At 35.5% G+C, this 14,144-nt stretch overlaps 3 protein-coding genes across 4 annotated transcripts; 2 read left to right on the top strand and 1 right to left on the bottom strand.

The window, feature by feature from the left end:
- Positions 1 to 516: 516 nt before the first annotated feature.
- Positions 517 to 3,403, top strand: echs1 (enoyl CoA hydratase, short chain, 1, mitochondrial). Its single transcript, XM_056257124.1, has 8 exons — positions 517 to 656; positions 1,326 to 1,523; positions 1,612 to 1,739; positions 1,830 to 1,929; positions 2,046 to 2,150; positions 2,234 to 2,353; positions 3,105 to 3,172; positions 3,263 to 3,403. The coding sequence occupies exons 1-8, from the start codon at positions 569 to 571 to the stop codon at positions 3,326 to 3,328; spliced, it is 873 nt and encodes a 290-aa protein (XP_056113099.1). The 5' UTR covers positions 517 to 568; the 3' UTR covers positions 3,329 to 3,403.
- A 2,614-nt stretch (positions 3,404 to 6,017) lies between these two features.
- fuom (fucose mutarotase) lies at positions 6,018 to 7,894 on the top strand. Of its 2 annotated transcripts, XM_056257031.1 has the most exons (6): positions 6,023 to 6,245; positions 6,792 to 6,860; positions 7,127 to 7,194; positions 7,322 to 7,420; positions 7,607 to 7,680; positions 7,771 to 7,894. In XM_056257031.1, the coding sequence occupies exons 1-6, from the start codon at positions 6,161 to 6,163 to the stop codon at positions 7,835 to 7,837; spliced, it is 462 nt and encodes a 153-aa protein (XP_056113006.1). In that variant the 5' UTR covers positions 6,023 to 6,160; the 3' UTR covers positions 7,838 to 7,894. The 2 variants fall into 2 exon arrangements, with proteins under 2 accessions (XP_056113007.1, XP_056113006.1); XM_056257032.1 differs by lacking the exon at positions 6,792 to 6,860 and having other exon boundaries at positions 6,018 to 6,245.
- A 711-nt stretch (positions 7,895 to 8,605) lies between these two features.
- Positions 8,606 to 10,020, bottom strand: si:ch211-217g15.3 (uncharacterized protein LOC368914 homolog). Its single transcript, XM_056257030.1, has 4 exons — positions 9,919 to 10,020; positions 9,735 to 9,801; positions 9,369 to 9,406; positions 8,606 to 9,240 (listed from the first exon to the last, which is right to left on the bottom strand). Exons 1-4 carry the CDS (start codon positions 9,924 to 9,926, stop codon positions 8,712 to 8,714), a joined length of 642 nt encoding a protein of 213 aa, XP_056113005.1. The 5' UTR covers positions 9,927 to 10,020; the 3' UTR covers positions 8,606 to 8,711.
- Positions 10,021 to 14,144: the final 4,124 nt, after the last annotated feature.

The raw sequence follows: 14,144 nt of genomic DNA, 5'->3' as shown, positions 1-14,144 counted from the left end.
GGCCGGTTTCTTCTATGGGAGAAAGAAATATATCAAGAATTAATCATTAATACAAATTCTTGACTGCAATAAGTATAACGTTTTTTTGGGACCATAATTAACATTACCCTCAGAATCAGATCATTCCTTATGATATGATACATCCTCAACGGGCAATACAAACGACAGTGCTTTTTGCACAATGTTCAGTTCATTCACAAAAGTGACCAATAGAGGGAGCTATACTCGCAAAAACGTGCCATACGTTGTTGCCATTATTTTCCATCTAATCCTTGTTTTAAAACTAATCGAACAGGGAGCAAACGGAAAACACAACACTTGTTTGTACATATTTGTGTGGAATAAGTGTCGTTTTAACACTAAGAAAATATTATGAATTCCCTTTTGAGGTGGTTTCTATAAAATCAGATAAAAGACGTAAAAAAATCACTCGTCTGTCACAACGGAAGAGGGATTTCATAACAGAATATCTGGCATCCTGATTACGACATGACGTCACACTTGAAAGCCAATCAACGTGCCGCGGCTTCAGCATCGTCGCAGCGTTACCATTGACCTCGCAAAAGCCATGGCGCTCTGCAGATCCACAGGGTTACTTCTCAAAAACAGTAAACTGCTTCCCTTTGCGTTAGCAGCAACCAGGCAATGCAGTTCAGGTAACATGAACCATGTCTACTTAAAAGTAATGACTTCCTTTTCAATGTCAGTGTCGAGTTTTGCTTTGTTTGGAAACTTGCGTCATTTTACTGCTCTGGTTCTGTGACTGTGCTGACAGTGTTTTTGTACGTTACCTGCAACTTTATAATGGAAACACCAACCTTTATGGAAGCTGCTGCTACCCTCCTGTTTGCTTGTTTACAATTGAAACATTTTAAAATAAGAATAGGAATATAGAGGGTCTATATTGATGTGCGGAACTGTTCTGTTGATTTCTTTCTTTTCTCTCTCTTTCAGACACCTTGTTTCATTTTAACATCTGTTGTTTGTAACACCCTTTATATGTCTGCAGAAAACTTAATAAAAAAAAAAATAATAATAAAAAAAATATATATATATATATATATATATATATATATATATATATATATATATATATATATAAACATGTAAGAATAAACTGTGTATAAATCTATATATATATACCTTTAATTTAATTAATAAACAAAAGCTTTTATGGCCATTGTTTCCAAAAAAAAAAAAAAGAATAGGAATATAAATATAATAAAGAGGTGATGTATTTGACAAATCAATTCTGTTTTAATCATTCAAAAATTGCGTTGAGCCATTGTGAGCTAATTTGACCCCTGCCCTCATCTCTTTTGCAGGTGGCCAGTATCAGTACATACTGGTTGACAAAAAGGGTGAAAAGAAGAATGTCGGTTTCATCCAACTTAATAGACCAAAGGCCTTGAATGCTCTTTGTGATGGGCTTATGATGGAGGTGGGCAAAGCCCTTGATGCCTTCGAGGGTGACCGTGAAGTGGGAGCAATTGTTGTCACGGGGAGTGAAAAAGCCTTTGCAGGTGTGAAACTGTCAATAAAATTAGTTGTCTGTTATATTGAATTCCTTTAGACTCATTGCATGTTGTATTGACACCTTTACTTTGATAGCTGGAGCAGATATTAAAGAAATGCAGAATCGAACCTTTCAAGAGTGCTATGGTGGAAACTTCTTGGCACATTGGAACAGGGTATCAACAGTCAAAAAGCCTGTTATTGCTGCTGTCAATGGGTTTGCGGTAGGTAAATGTTTTAAATTAATCACTAAAAAGCCTGTTTAAATCTGAATTCCCAATCAAGCATAAACATAAAGTTTTTGTCCTGTCCAGCTTGGTGGAGGATGTGAGTTTGCCATGATGTGTGACATAATCTATGCTGGGGAGAAGGCACAGTTTGGACAGCCAGAAATCCTGCTCGGGACCATTCCTGGTACAATAATACATCCCACTTTTTGATTATGTGGATTGATTGATTGTTGCAGAATAATTATGAATGGCAATATTTAGCTACGAGGTAGCTGTGATCACTGATTTCTTTGGCTCCAGGTGCTGGTGGCACTCAGAGGCTTACAAGAGCAGTGGGAAAATCCCTTGCAATGGAGATGGTTCTCACAGGAGACCGAATATCAGCTCAGGAAGCAAAACTCTCTGGTTTGTCTTTCAAACTTACTGTTGCTCTACAGCTTCTTTCTTCTCTCAATTCAATATGTGGACTAATGTATTCGTCTCTATAGGTCTGGTAAGTAAAGTATTTCCTGTGGATCAGCTGGTTTCAGAAGCGATCAAATGTGGAGAGAAAATAGCTGGCAATTCCAAACTTGTCTCTGCCATGGCAAAGGAAGCTGTTAATGCAGGTAAGGGTTTCATTAATGGGATAGAAGCTTTTTTTTTGTTGAAATTTATTCTGCTCGTGTTTCATAATTGAGGCTCACTGACTTTCAACATTGTTCATGCATTCAAATTGGGTTTTAAAAAATGTATATTCATAGTTTTCAGTCACATGCCTGTCATGGAGCCCTGGTGGGCTAGAACTGCTGCACAAGCCTGTCCATTTTCCATCTCAAAAACAAAAATATGTGATCAAGATGCAAGTTTTGGGCACTTGTGATCCATATACAGCAACTGCTGCAGTACTTCAATCACTAGAATTAAAAGGCTGATCAAGCACCAATGGCTGAGCACTAACCGACACCAGGCTAAGGAGATGCTTAAGCCTTATTGGTACAACCCACCTTTAAAGTGCATTAATGTACTACAACAGTGGTAAAAGATCAAATTCAGTTTACACCTTTTTGATGATGCATACTATATACAGTCGAGCAGATGAGCTCAGACAGCGCATTTTCTTTATAATGGTTTTCGATTGAAAAAACACTTAATGAGAAACCTTGTGTTGCATTTATATTCGGTGTTCAGCCTGTGCAAACTATGCATCATCAATAAGGTGTATATTGAATTTGGTCTTTTAATAATATCACAGTGTCTTACTACATTAGTACTTACTACAAACCTGGTAAAAATGTCTGGCGGTGACATCACATGAAAACTGAATAGTCCTGTGCAGCCGTTTAGAAACTGATAGTTTTATTTGAACTTTACTTACAGCGTTTGAACTGACTTTAGCTGAGGGCAGTCGACTTGAGAAAAGATTGTTCCATGCAACCTTTGCAACGGTGCGTCACTTTTCTTCCATTTATTTGTTTCTTTTTTTTGAGCGAAAAGATTTCTTCTTTCTTGAACTTGCAATAATTTCTCATTTTCAGGAGGACAGAAAAGAGGGCATGACTGCCTTTGTCGAGAAGAGAAAGGCTGCTTTCCAGGACAATTAAAATTCCAGTGGAGAAACATGGTGATATTTAGATTGTGATAAAATGCTGATATTAAAATGCTCTACTTTGCCTTAATTTTCTTATCAAGTGTTTATTAAAAAACATCAAGATTTATATCATTGTGCTGTCAGACGTGCATACCTGTAGTTCACTGAGTTAAGCTTCTACGTTACCTTTTCTAATCAATATCTGGCTAATAATCATGGTCTGGTATTATCACTTTTAAATCTTTGCTTCTACACTATAAATGGAGGGATCTATGAAATGAAACACTAAATAATGCATTGTAATATACATTTGAGCAGTTTTGAAAGGGAAAAATGCCATTGCCTTCTTAAACTGTTTGTAATTACTGTACAACTCTATTCAAGATTTTGCAAAAATCCTCTGATTTGACACTGAATGCTGATCTGGCCATGCTTTGGCTTATTCATTGGGAAATGAGATCACGCAATTACACTTTGTGCACTCTAGGTGGTGCTGTGGATGTATTTTCAGTCACTCTTGCAGCGTATCCAGTGGGATAATAAAGTCGATCTAGTGGTATTTTGTGGCGGTATTCTTTAAATTATATATTTGCTATAAATCCAGAATTATTTTATAACAATGTTGTATTATTAATGGCTCTAATGTGATGGAGTGCAAAATAGTGTTTTGTGGGACGCGAATTATAGTTTTATAAATAGCCTATAAGGTTTCCTGCTGCATTAAGTTTGTTTATTGACTAACAACAGGAATTACCACATCTTAGCAAAAACTAAACTTTTTTCCTAAACTTTTTGTCAGTAACCAGGTCATCTAGGCCTATCACTATGTCCCGTGTGTTGAAATTAGATTTTTTTAGGACGATGATTTGTAAATAAATAGGATTTTTCATCTTACTAATATGCGTTTTTTTTCCTGTTTATGAAGATTACCTTCATACTTTGCTTTTTGTTTTCGTTTTACTAAACCTAAAGGCAATTTATGAAATGTCATTACTCTAAACCAAACTCAAACTTATCAATTATTGATGAATAACTGTAAAGTTTCTAATGTCGCTTCATAATCCCTTGCCAGGTTAAAGAGCACTATACATTTACAACCCGTTTTTACGAATTAAACACTGACCATTTTATGTGAAATACAGCGTCCAGAAGGACCACAGCAAATGTAATTATAGGACGAGTCCATTCATCTCAATTGCACATCAACTGAGTGCATTTTCTCGCTTAAAAATCTTGGCTTTTTTTCGCACGGCGTCGTTCCAAACACTCTCAAAAGTCCATAGCCTAATTGATTTTAATTTTCATTCAATATTCCCTCGGAGTCCAGCTTTCTTCTCAGCCCCTGGAACAAAACTTTTAAAAGAGGAGAAAAAACTTTCTCTCCACATACCGCAACAGCACAAAGGTCTCCTTAAAGACAGCAAAAGAGAGGTTCCACTTTGAAGTCTATCCCCTGCTAACGAAAGGTCAAAATAATAAATGTAGACCGAATTGAGGCGCTCAGCGCAGACAAAAGAGGCAAAACGTTACATTTTGGCAAAGGCAGCTCCTCATAGCGTGATAAACTCATTTAAAAAAGCAGAACCAAAGAGGGAGCAGCATGGTTCCTCGGTAAAAGAAAGGAGCTTTGAACTGATCAGACAGTCTTGGCTCCTCCGAATGTCTTTTCTTCCATCTTTCCACTTTCACTCTACATTTCGCAGCTGCAAAGCCTCCACACAGCTCTTTTGGAGAAAATTTCCCTGAATTACAACCACATCACCGGCAGCTCCTCTTCATCAGTAGCAGCTGCACGTCTAGGTGTCGTTCTTCATTTAAACGGCGAGTTTAAGCTCAATTAGCTTGCTAATGTTTTTTTCCCTTCTTACAAATAAATGTCCCAACTATGAAAAAAATTATCTCCAGCCTTGTGTATAATCAAATTTCAATTTACCGACAATAAAATTTGATTAGACATAGGGCCTATACTTATTTAGCATGGGATTGTGTAGGAATTCAATTTAATATTGCATGGAACATGTCAATAATAGAGAATTTCACGCGCAGAATGTAGCAGTCTTTGCGCGGAGATCATTGAAAATCATCGAGTGTTGTGAGTTCAGTCACACTGCAAATGATGAAATTGAGTAGGCTACACGGATTTTTTCCCCAACATTTTACTCAAACTGAAGTTTCACATCAAGCTTCTTTACAATAAGGCTTTGTCGTCAGAGACATAAAATAATGAATTCGAAATCACCTGTGCATATAAGCGATTAGGCCTATAGCCTAGCCTACTATATTAAGATTTATAGAGAGATTAGCCTAAATATTAGTGAGCGCCTATGCCATTGATGTTATTTGTTAATTTTAGCAGTGTGCTAATTATTCATTGACGATTTAATATATTTTTGAAATGTAAATTAATAAAAAAACGGTTTGTATACCGACCGATAGAGTGGATCTTACCTCCTCTTAAATTTAACGAGTCTGACAACTTAATGCAATTTTTATTTTGATATAGGCCTATGCACCCAGTCTGAAAATGTAAGGAAGCATGACTCTAACATTTGTTAGAGTATGCATGAATGAACAAATGTATGCAAAAACAATGGTGAAAATTAATATGCTTTCTCATTCTGAAACAGAATAAGACTATGCATTACCAGTTTTACTTGAGCAGATGAAATAAAATTAAAAGACTACCGTCACTGACTCACTGGTTTGCAAAGAAACGTAAATTGCGTATTCGAAACGCAGGTTGCGTTAGAAACGTAGCTCTTCGTGCAACCAATTGAAATACTTCAAAGGGTCACATGACTGCCCACAAACTTGCTCGTGGTTCTGGTTCTGTCACTGCTTTGAAATGGTTATACTAAAAGGAATCCCATCAATACTTACGCCTGAATTATTGTATGTTTTGGCGCAAATGGGTCATGGAGATGAACTGGGTAAGTCGTTAATGAGATCGGCTCGCATACAGCTATGCAGCGTCTGTGTTTATGAACCTCAGACCAAAGTTCTTGCAGCACACTTGAAGGCTAATTTCTGGGTGAATGTTAGACGATATACCTGTTTGTACCACCATTGTATCATGTCATTGGTTTATTTGAAGTTAGATGTGATTTAAAAACGCCACGGATATATCGTAGTTGGAGCATTGAAACGGGAAGTGTTATTGCTTTGGCTGCGCTCCTTAACACACAACATTCGCTTTCATTTCGATCATCAAAATGTCACTCAAAAACTTTGTAGGCTGTCTCTCATAAAAATGTCACATTTTTATTATCTCTAAGCCAAAGCACATAACGTTACTCTTTCGACTCCCGCTGATGTTGTAAAGCGTCGATTTTCTGTCCGTCTACAAATTTGAGTGGATCTGGTTTGTCTTATGAGCGCAGACGAGACGTCATCATCGCTACACTACTGTAATAAGAAATGAACGTCATGTATGAATTGTCATGTAGCCTCTTTTTTTTTTTTTTTTTTTTTTTTAGTTCTTGCAGACGCAAATTTTCCAGCCGCATCTATTTGTAAATGTGGTCCAGTAGAGATAAGAGCGGATGGTATGTCTAAACCTTTATGTATTGGTATTTCCTATACAACCTTCATTAAAAAACTCCTTTCTTATACTGTTTGAAAGAGATCTCATGTTAATTTATTATGGTTTTACAGAACCAATAATAATTATTTTGTAAATTTTGGTAACCATTGTATTTTTCGATATCTGTTGGCCCCAGAATTTCTTAATATGCATTATTTGTACAGCCAAAAATGTCAAATGTTTGTCACTGTCTCTCCTGTGCAAGTATGATCTGTTTTATTCTTTAAGGTGTAGGTATACCAGAACTTCTGAAGGCAATACTGAAGCTTTTTCCTCTTGATACCTATGATGATTCAGTGGGTGATAACGTTCTTTGGCATCTTTTATTTTTTAAATGGCTAAACCACAAGGTTAAACTCGGTTTTTCATATATGTAACTTTTCATATTCAGTGTCTGTAACTGAATATGGTCTGATTTATTAGGCAGCTGTCATGGACCTTGTGCAGAGTGACAAATTAAAGGGACTGAAAGTGCCGGTATGGGACCAGTACTCTGACCTCCTGAAACAAGCAGGATCAGATGTAAGCTATTACATACATAAAAGATCATAACTAATATGATGAGGACACATTCATCACTATTGAAATTATATTTGACCAAGCTAGGTTTACAAAGGGAAGAATGCAATTAATTTGACCAGGATATCAAATGTGTGTGTATATATACACTAATTATCACCTTAACAAAAAATGTGGGTTTTTTTTCAGGGTAACTTCAAGTTTGTTGAGCGGTTTGCATTCTATGAGCGTGCTAAAAAGGCATTTGCTGTAGTGGCAACTGGGTGAGCATTTTTATTTATGATCTATGATGATCTGTTTAGCTATTTTTTATTTAAGAAAAATAATCGATGATTCTTAAATCTCTCTAACAGGGAGACAGCACTGTATGGAAATCTTATTATCAAGAAAGGTGTCATTCCACCTGATGAACAATGCTGAAAGAGTTCGGTAGTTTTTCATTACCAAAGTGATTAGACCAAAAGTCCTATAGACAATGTACAAAATATATCTTCATATAATTGATATAAAAATATTGTATATGTTATTACTTCTTATATAAAAATGCATGTATGTTATTCATTTAGTGCCTTCACTTTAGATTGACATTTTTGCTGTTCATAGTTTCTGTAATAATGTGATGCAGTAGTAATAAGACCATTTCTAAAATAAATGAGAAAAATCATACAATTCATATAGTAAAACCGTTTGAAAATACTTAACTGTATCCACCTTTCTTTTATTGAAAAAAATCAAGTTAAGTTTTGTGAACTTAAAGTCAGCTCTGTTCAGCCTTTAAATATTGAATGTGTTATTTATTTAATTGATCTATTTTATGATTTACTTCTTTTGTGCGACAGGTGTAGCTCAATCCCCACCTGGCAGCATTTCACTTTGTTGCCCGTTGTTCTGTGTATTAACAGCAGCTGAATCGAGCTCTGTGAATGTCCTCTATGGAAATGTAATACTTTGCTTTTCTTATAATACTTTGCCTTAATAGATACTTTCTTTTTTAAATATATATATTTTTTCAATTATTTTGTTATGATTGTATAAAAATGTATCTCATTTAATTAAAAACGATTCATAAAAAAAACAGTAAGTGGGTAAATATGGCTTATGCTCACAGTCTTCCTGGTATTGCTGAGTGTGAAACATGCTGAACAGACATTCTTTTTCTATGTTTAGTACTATATTTAAAAAACAAACATTTTTTTTTAAATGATTTAAAAAATAGAGATCATTTCATTAAAACCACACATAATGAATTAACATCCAGTACTGCACTCCCATAGATATGACATGACGTATTTTATCATTGCTTATGATAAATCTCATCCAGGTCTACCTCTGGCTCTGTGTGCACTCTTATGGGGCGATTGGGGAATATATTCATCGCTAGAGCCTGCTGGTCAGACTGATGTCCTTTGAGATCTGCGTGGTACATGTCATCTTTGTCCTCTTCAGGGCTTGAGTAGATGGGCCTGGCATTACCTCCAATTACAGCCTTCTCTCCTTTCGTTGGCTCGACAGCTACATCAAACATTCCATGGTATAGATCGTCCCTATCTTCTTCTGGTTTGTCATACATCTGTACCTGATCGTGTCTCAGTGGCTGAAAGTAGTTTTCATGCTGTTTTGGGTCAGCTGGATGTTTTATGTCAAAGGAGTGGTAGAGAGCATCTTTATCCTCTTCAGGTCTGTTGTATTTCGGCTGAATTTCTTCTTTTACTGCTTTCCAAATCAACATGTTAGGATCGATGTCAGAATTTGTTATATCCATGTCCTGTGGTGGCTCCACCTCCTCCATTCCCTGGATCATCTTCCCATTGCGATGATCAAAACTACCATGGAAAAGGAATATTTTATTTTAATCATTTGCGTATTTGGTTAAAGTGAATATAAATATACCTTATATGTATACCTACTTAGATCCTTCACAGTGTGTGCAGAAGGTAAGACAAGTACTTACACTATAGTGTCCTGAACTGCTTTGCCAAACACTTTTTCCTGTAAAAGCAACAAGCCAAATATTAGCAAATGGGTTGTTTAAAATATGAAATATATTTAAAATATCCCAATAAAAAGTAGAGTACTGCCTATAGCAATGTCAGTAATCACAGTTTGTTATACAAGAAAAGACGTTCAAATTAATGTTAAATTCTTTACATCCCTTTCTTCTTGCTCAAAATGGCAAGAAGGGTCAGGGCAGACCTTGTAAAAACAGTTGTAATTAAAAGCAACTATAGCCATTGTTTATTTTTTTCTTTTGTAACGTCAGACAGTCAAAATATTTTTGCTGTAAATTAAGAGTGTCCATATTAGAAGTTAAACATACCCTGGGCCTGTATGGCTTGGCTGAAGTGCTGAACAGCAGCACTGACAGGCAGATTAGAACAGAAAACCTTTAATGTGGGAGAAACAAAACATGAATGTTCAAGCGCCACTCAAAAATAATAAAAAAAGATAGAAACCAACAGCAAAAATATCTATATGTAACACTGAAGCTCATCAAAACTCACCTCATCATAGTGGCTCTTATACAGAGACTATCAGAAAGAAATGTGAAAGCTGTTTTACATGAAGTTGTGAAGACCAAACAATCTTGCCTGTAATAAAAGATGATCAAAGTTCAGCAACAAACTGACTTTGGACTTGAACTCTATGCGAGGAATTCAGCTGTAATTTGTTTAATAGCTAGCCTAATATATTATTATATATACGTGCATGTGCATAGTTTATGATTATTATACTGTTGTTGTTAATGTTCTTTCTCCAGGTAATTATTATTTTATTGAAGCAAACACTATACAACTGCGCCAAAGCTGCGTTTAAAGATCGCCTGGTTTTTTAAACGATTTGCCATTTAAAATCTGTCATTTATGACGAACACTGATATTATGTATCTTTAAAATGATAAAGGAAGCTAAACACTTCAACATAAGAGTCGAAAGTTCAGCACAATTGAAAACAGATAATCATTCGCATTTATCTGACCTATATGTTATCGAAGATTTATATAATAAATGTAATGATGCTTGTGTAGCCTTAAGGGCAGAAGTTAATCGGAGACTTCGAGGCGGCCTTTGTTCTCAATTGTTCCGCGACAGTTACAATTTACCTAGTTGTTTCATGTAGGCTAAAACGCATTAAAATATGCATTTTATATTAAGTATCATATTTAATAATGTAAATGTGATTTAATAGTGACACGACTAATCAGTAATAACGTAAAATCTGTACCATTTTATTCAACACAAAAATCCTATAATGTTTTGGGTTAGATGTTTGAGACAGACGTCCGACAACTAGACGCGAGTAAGGGTCAGGTTTGGGTTGAGGATTAAGGATTAAAGGTTACTTAGACTTTGGGATTCTGCCAGGGCTCCAACCACCCAAGTGGTGCTCTTTTCCCAAGCATCAAATAAAAACACAAGCCTGTAGTCACGGGGTTACACGACGCACATCCACAGGAGCTCTTGAAATTATATCAAAATAAAATAATTTTTAAGTACAATCAATTTGGATGTTTTAGTCATTTCAACTTAGAATTACATTAAACTGATGTTAATAAAATTAGTTGATTCTTGTATAACATCAAAATAAGTGCTTTACTTATTTTGATGAGTTAAAGCAATGCAAAAATGTGTTGTTATAACTTATTGATCATATCATTTTTTTTACAGTATAAATCTTCATCAATTTAAGTGAAAACTAAGCTATGTAATAGCTTATAAATTATACTAAAGTAGACAAGCACATTCTGTTGAAGTGGAAGATGGGCGTCTTTTGTTTATGGCCTGAAATGCAGAAGATTTATAATTTATAATTTAGGCTATAAGCTATAATTAGCTTAAAGCATAACAAAACTAAGGAAACAACAAACTCAATGTGAATGTTGCTGTTGTGATGAATTGCAAAACCAAGTTCAGGTTTGCAAAGCATTATGTATTTCCCTAAACAACAAAAAAAATTAGGTAATACTTTAAGGTTCAATTCTCACTATTAACTATAGCTTATAGCATGCATATTGCTATATTAGTTGTTTATTAGTCCTTATAAAGCACATTTTACATTTGACTACATCCCTTAATACCCAATACCTAAACTTAACAACTATCCAAAAAGCAAACAATTAGGAGTTTATTGAGGCAAAAGTCATAGTTAATAGTACGAATTGGACCCTAATCTAAAGTGTGACCAAAAATTGTTTATAATTTTTGCATATTTTTAATGTTTTGTTATTACCACATTGGTGGCGGGGTAAACAACTGCAACTAATAAATCGCAACTAGTGCAACAAAAGGTCTCTGAGACATTGCATTGAGTTGATTCATGTGTAAAAAGTTGCTGTGTGATAGGCCGCACGGCATAATGTTTGTTAAAAAAAAAATCCCCTTTTGTAAATGCGATTGCCATCCCATGCATGGTGACTAATGGCACCCGTGCAGACGCTCTCATCTCCCAATGAACTGAGTCAAAAATCTGTGCAGCAGCAAACAGCGTCTGACTGTGCGGCGTGAGACCGAGGGCAGAAGAGCGCTCTGTGATCTTAATGCCAAGTGCTTGGCCTCATTACTGGGCTTATTGCAGGATCAAGTGCGAGATGATGTTTACTCACGGCTCGAGTGGAGACAACTTGAGTCACAGTCTCACTCTCACCTGGAAGGCTGTTTCAAAAGGCTCTCGGTACAGGAAATGTGTGGCACCTGAGTTCCTCGCATGAGGAATTTATTCCAGTCAGTGTATTAACAAAGCCTTCAAGGCATCTCTGTAGAAAACATTCTCCTTTTCTCACCACTCTGACTGTGCTTACCTGTAATTAGACAGATTGTGATTTTAATACAGCCGAAGCCTGTGGGGCCCCATACAGCGCTTTGATGCTTGTTTCACAGCCGTAATACTCAAGTGCTTAAAAAGGGGAAGGGGAACGATCAAACCCGCTTGGTTAATGAATACAAATTATGGCATTATCCCTGGAGTTACATAGTGATGACTTGTGGACTTTGTTATGATGCATGTTCTTCTATTTGTTGTTCTAAATGAATGTGTTTTGTGACAGTATATACATGCTCTCCTCACAAACCATGACTAACATGTTTGCTTATTTGGTAACTTTATGAACCAGACATATGTTGTACAAACCACAGCAAATAGCATATAAGCAAGCGTAACTTAGAGGAACCTGAGAGGACAATATTCATGTGTAAATCAACTGAATGTCTGTCATGTCTTTTACTTTTTATTTTAAACAATAGATTATTTAATTGGAGAACATTTCCATCCAAAATATTCAGTGCACAAAGAAACATGCCGCAAAAACCAAATTGACTTAGACTAGTTATTATGCTGTTTTAAGTTCTCTAAAATCTTATATGATTTTATAAAACTTTGAGTTTGAAATATGTTATTCAAATGCTGTAATAATACATCATGTCAAGTATTTAGCTAGTCATTTCTTTAATTTGTGGCATTTTCAAAATGCAGTTGTTGCAGCAGTTTTTTTTAAGGTTATGAGGGTTATTATTTTAAGGTTATGAGGGTTATCAGATATCTTAATAATAACTTAAAAGAAAACAACATTTCCTTAGAGTCATTACGCTAAAACTGTTTATAAGAAAAATATTGTTCAATCTGAAGTGAGTAACTAAAAAATCTCTTTAGACAAATTTGTTGTTTTTGGTAAAAGAAAACATGTTTTAATAAATGTTGTTGCAACTTTCCTTTACTCAGAAGTCAAATACAATGTGATGTTTTGTTCTTAATATTGGAGGTCGTTTATTATGTCATGCAAAGTCTGCTAATTATGACAGTGATCATTTTATTTATTTTATAAATTTTTTTTATTTTAAAAAGAATGAGTGAAGCACAACATTTCTTAATATTATGGCCCTCAAAAGGCCCATGTTGTTGTTAATGAGTTTAAATTATCTTGCATTGTTCTTCAAAATATTTGAATATATATAAATAAATACCTAATAAATTGAAAACAATAATAAACGAGTGGCTATTTACTTTTATTTAATACTATAGGGTTCCCAGATTTGCCTTCCGTTCTCGCACATCGGCAGTCCACTAATTCATCTTTTAATAGAATAAACTCTGGAACTTAAGAAAAACAACATTGTGGGCATCAATATTAATTTCTGGTCCGGTCAGAAATGTGCTACCCGCAGCTGATGACCAGCCACACCCAGCCAAGCTGGATTTAATTAAATTGACACTGCTGTGCCTTTTCTCTCCATCAGCCGCACAGTTGCTGAGAGATGGACTGCAGGAGCTAATGGCCCTCGGCATGGAACTAAATTAAGTGCTGCAAAGTATTTATTGGGGCCAGTTATGTGGACCTTGTGCTTGATCAAGCACCTTCTCTCGTTGCCAAGGTAATCGGAGTTTGTATATAGAAACATTTCAGGATAGAGAAGCTCTAGAGTAGTTGTGTAAAGAAGAGCAAGCAAAACTTACAATAATCTGCAGCACATTATGATCAATAAAACATGAATGTGCCTCATTATGACAACAGCTCATCTTGCCCACTGAAATTTCATTTTTAGATAGCCTTTCTCTTATAAAGGTCAAATAGTAATGAACATGAGAGGCACATTGCAGACCATGCATATGTGTACTTGGCTTACTGTAAATCCAAGTTTCAGAAATTTGTATGTACTCAGTCTTGCATAAACCTGTATTGAACAGTTGGTGGCATGTCAACAGTTGTCACAGCTATTGGGTTTCCAACCACAAAATC

This window comes from Rhinichthys klamathensis, unplaced genomic scaffold, assembly GCF_029890125.1.
Source record: "Rhinichthys klamathensis goyatoka isolate OS25496 unplaced genomic scaffold, OSU_Roscu_1.1 h1tg000135l_1, whole genome shotgun sequence".
Taxonomy (NCBI): Eukaryota; Metazoa; Chordata; class Actinopteri; order Cypriniformes; family Leuciscidae; genus Rhinichthys; species Rhinichthys klamathensis.
This window is presented reverse-complemented; position numbering and strand designations above follow the sequence as displayed.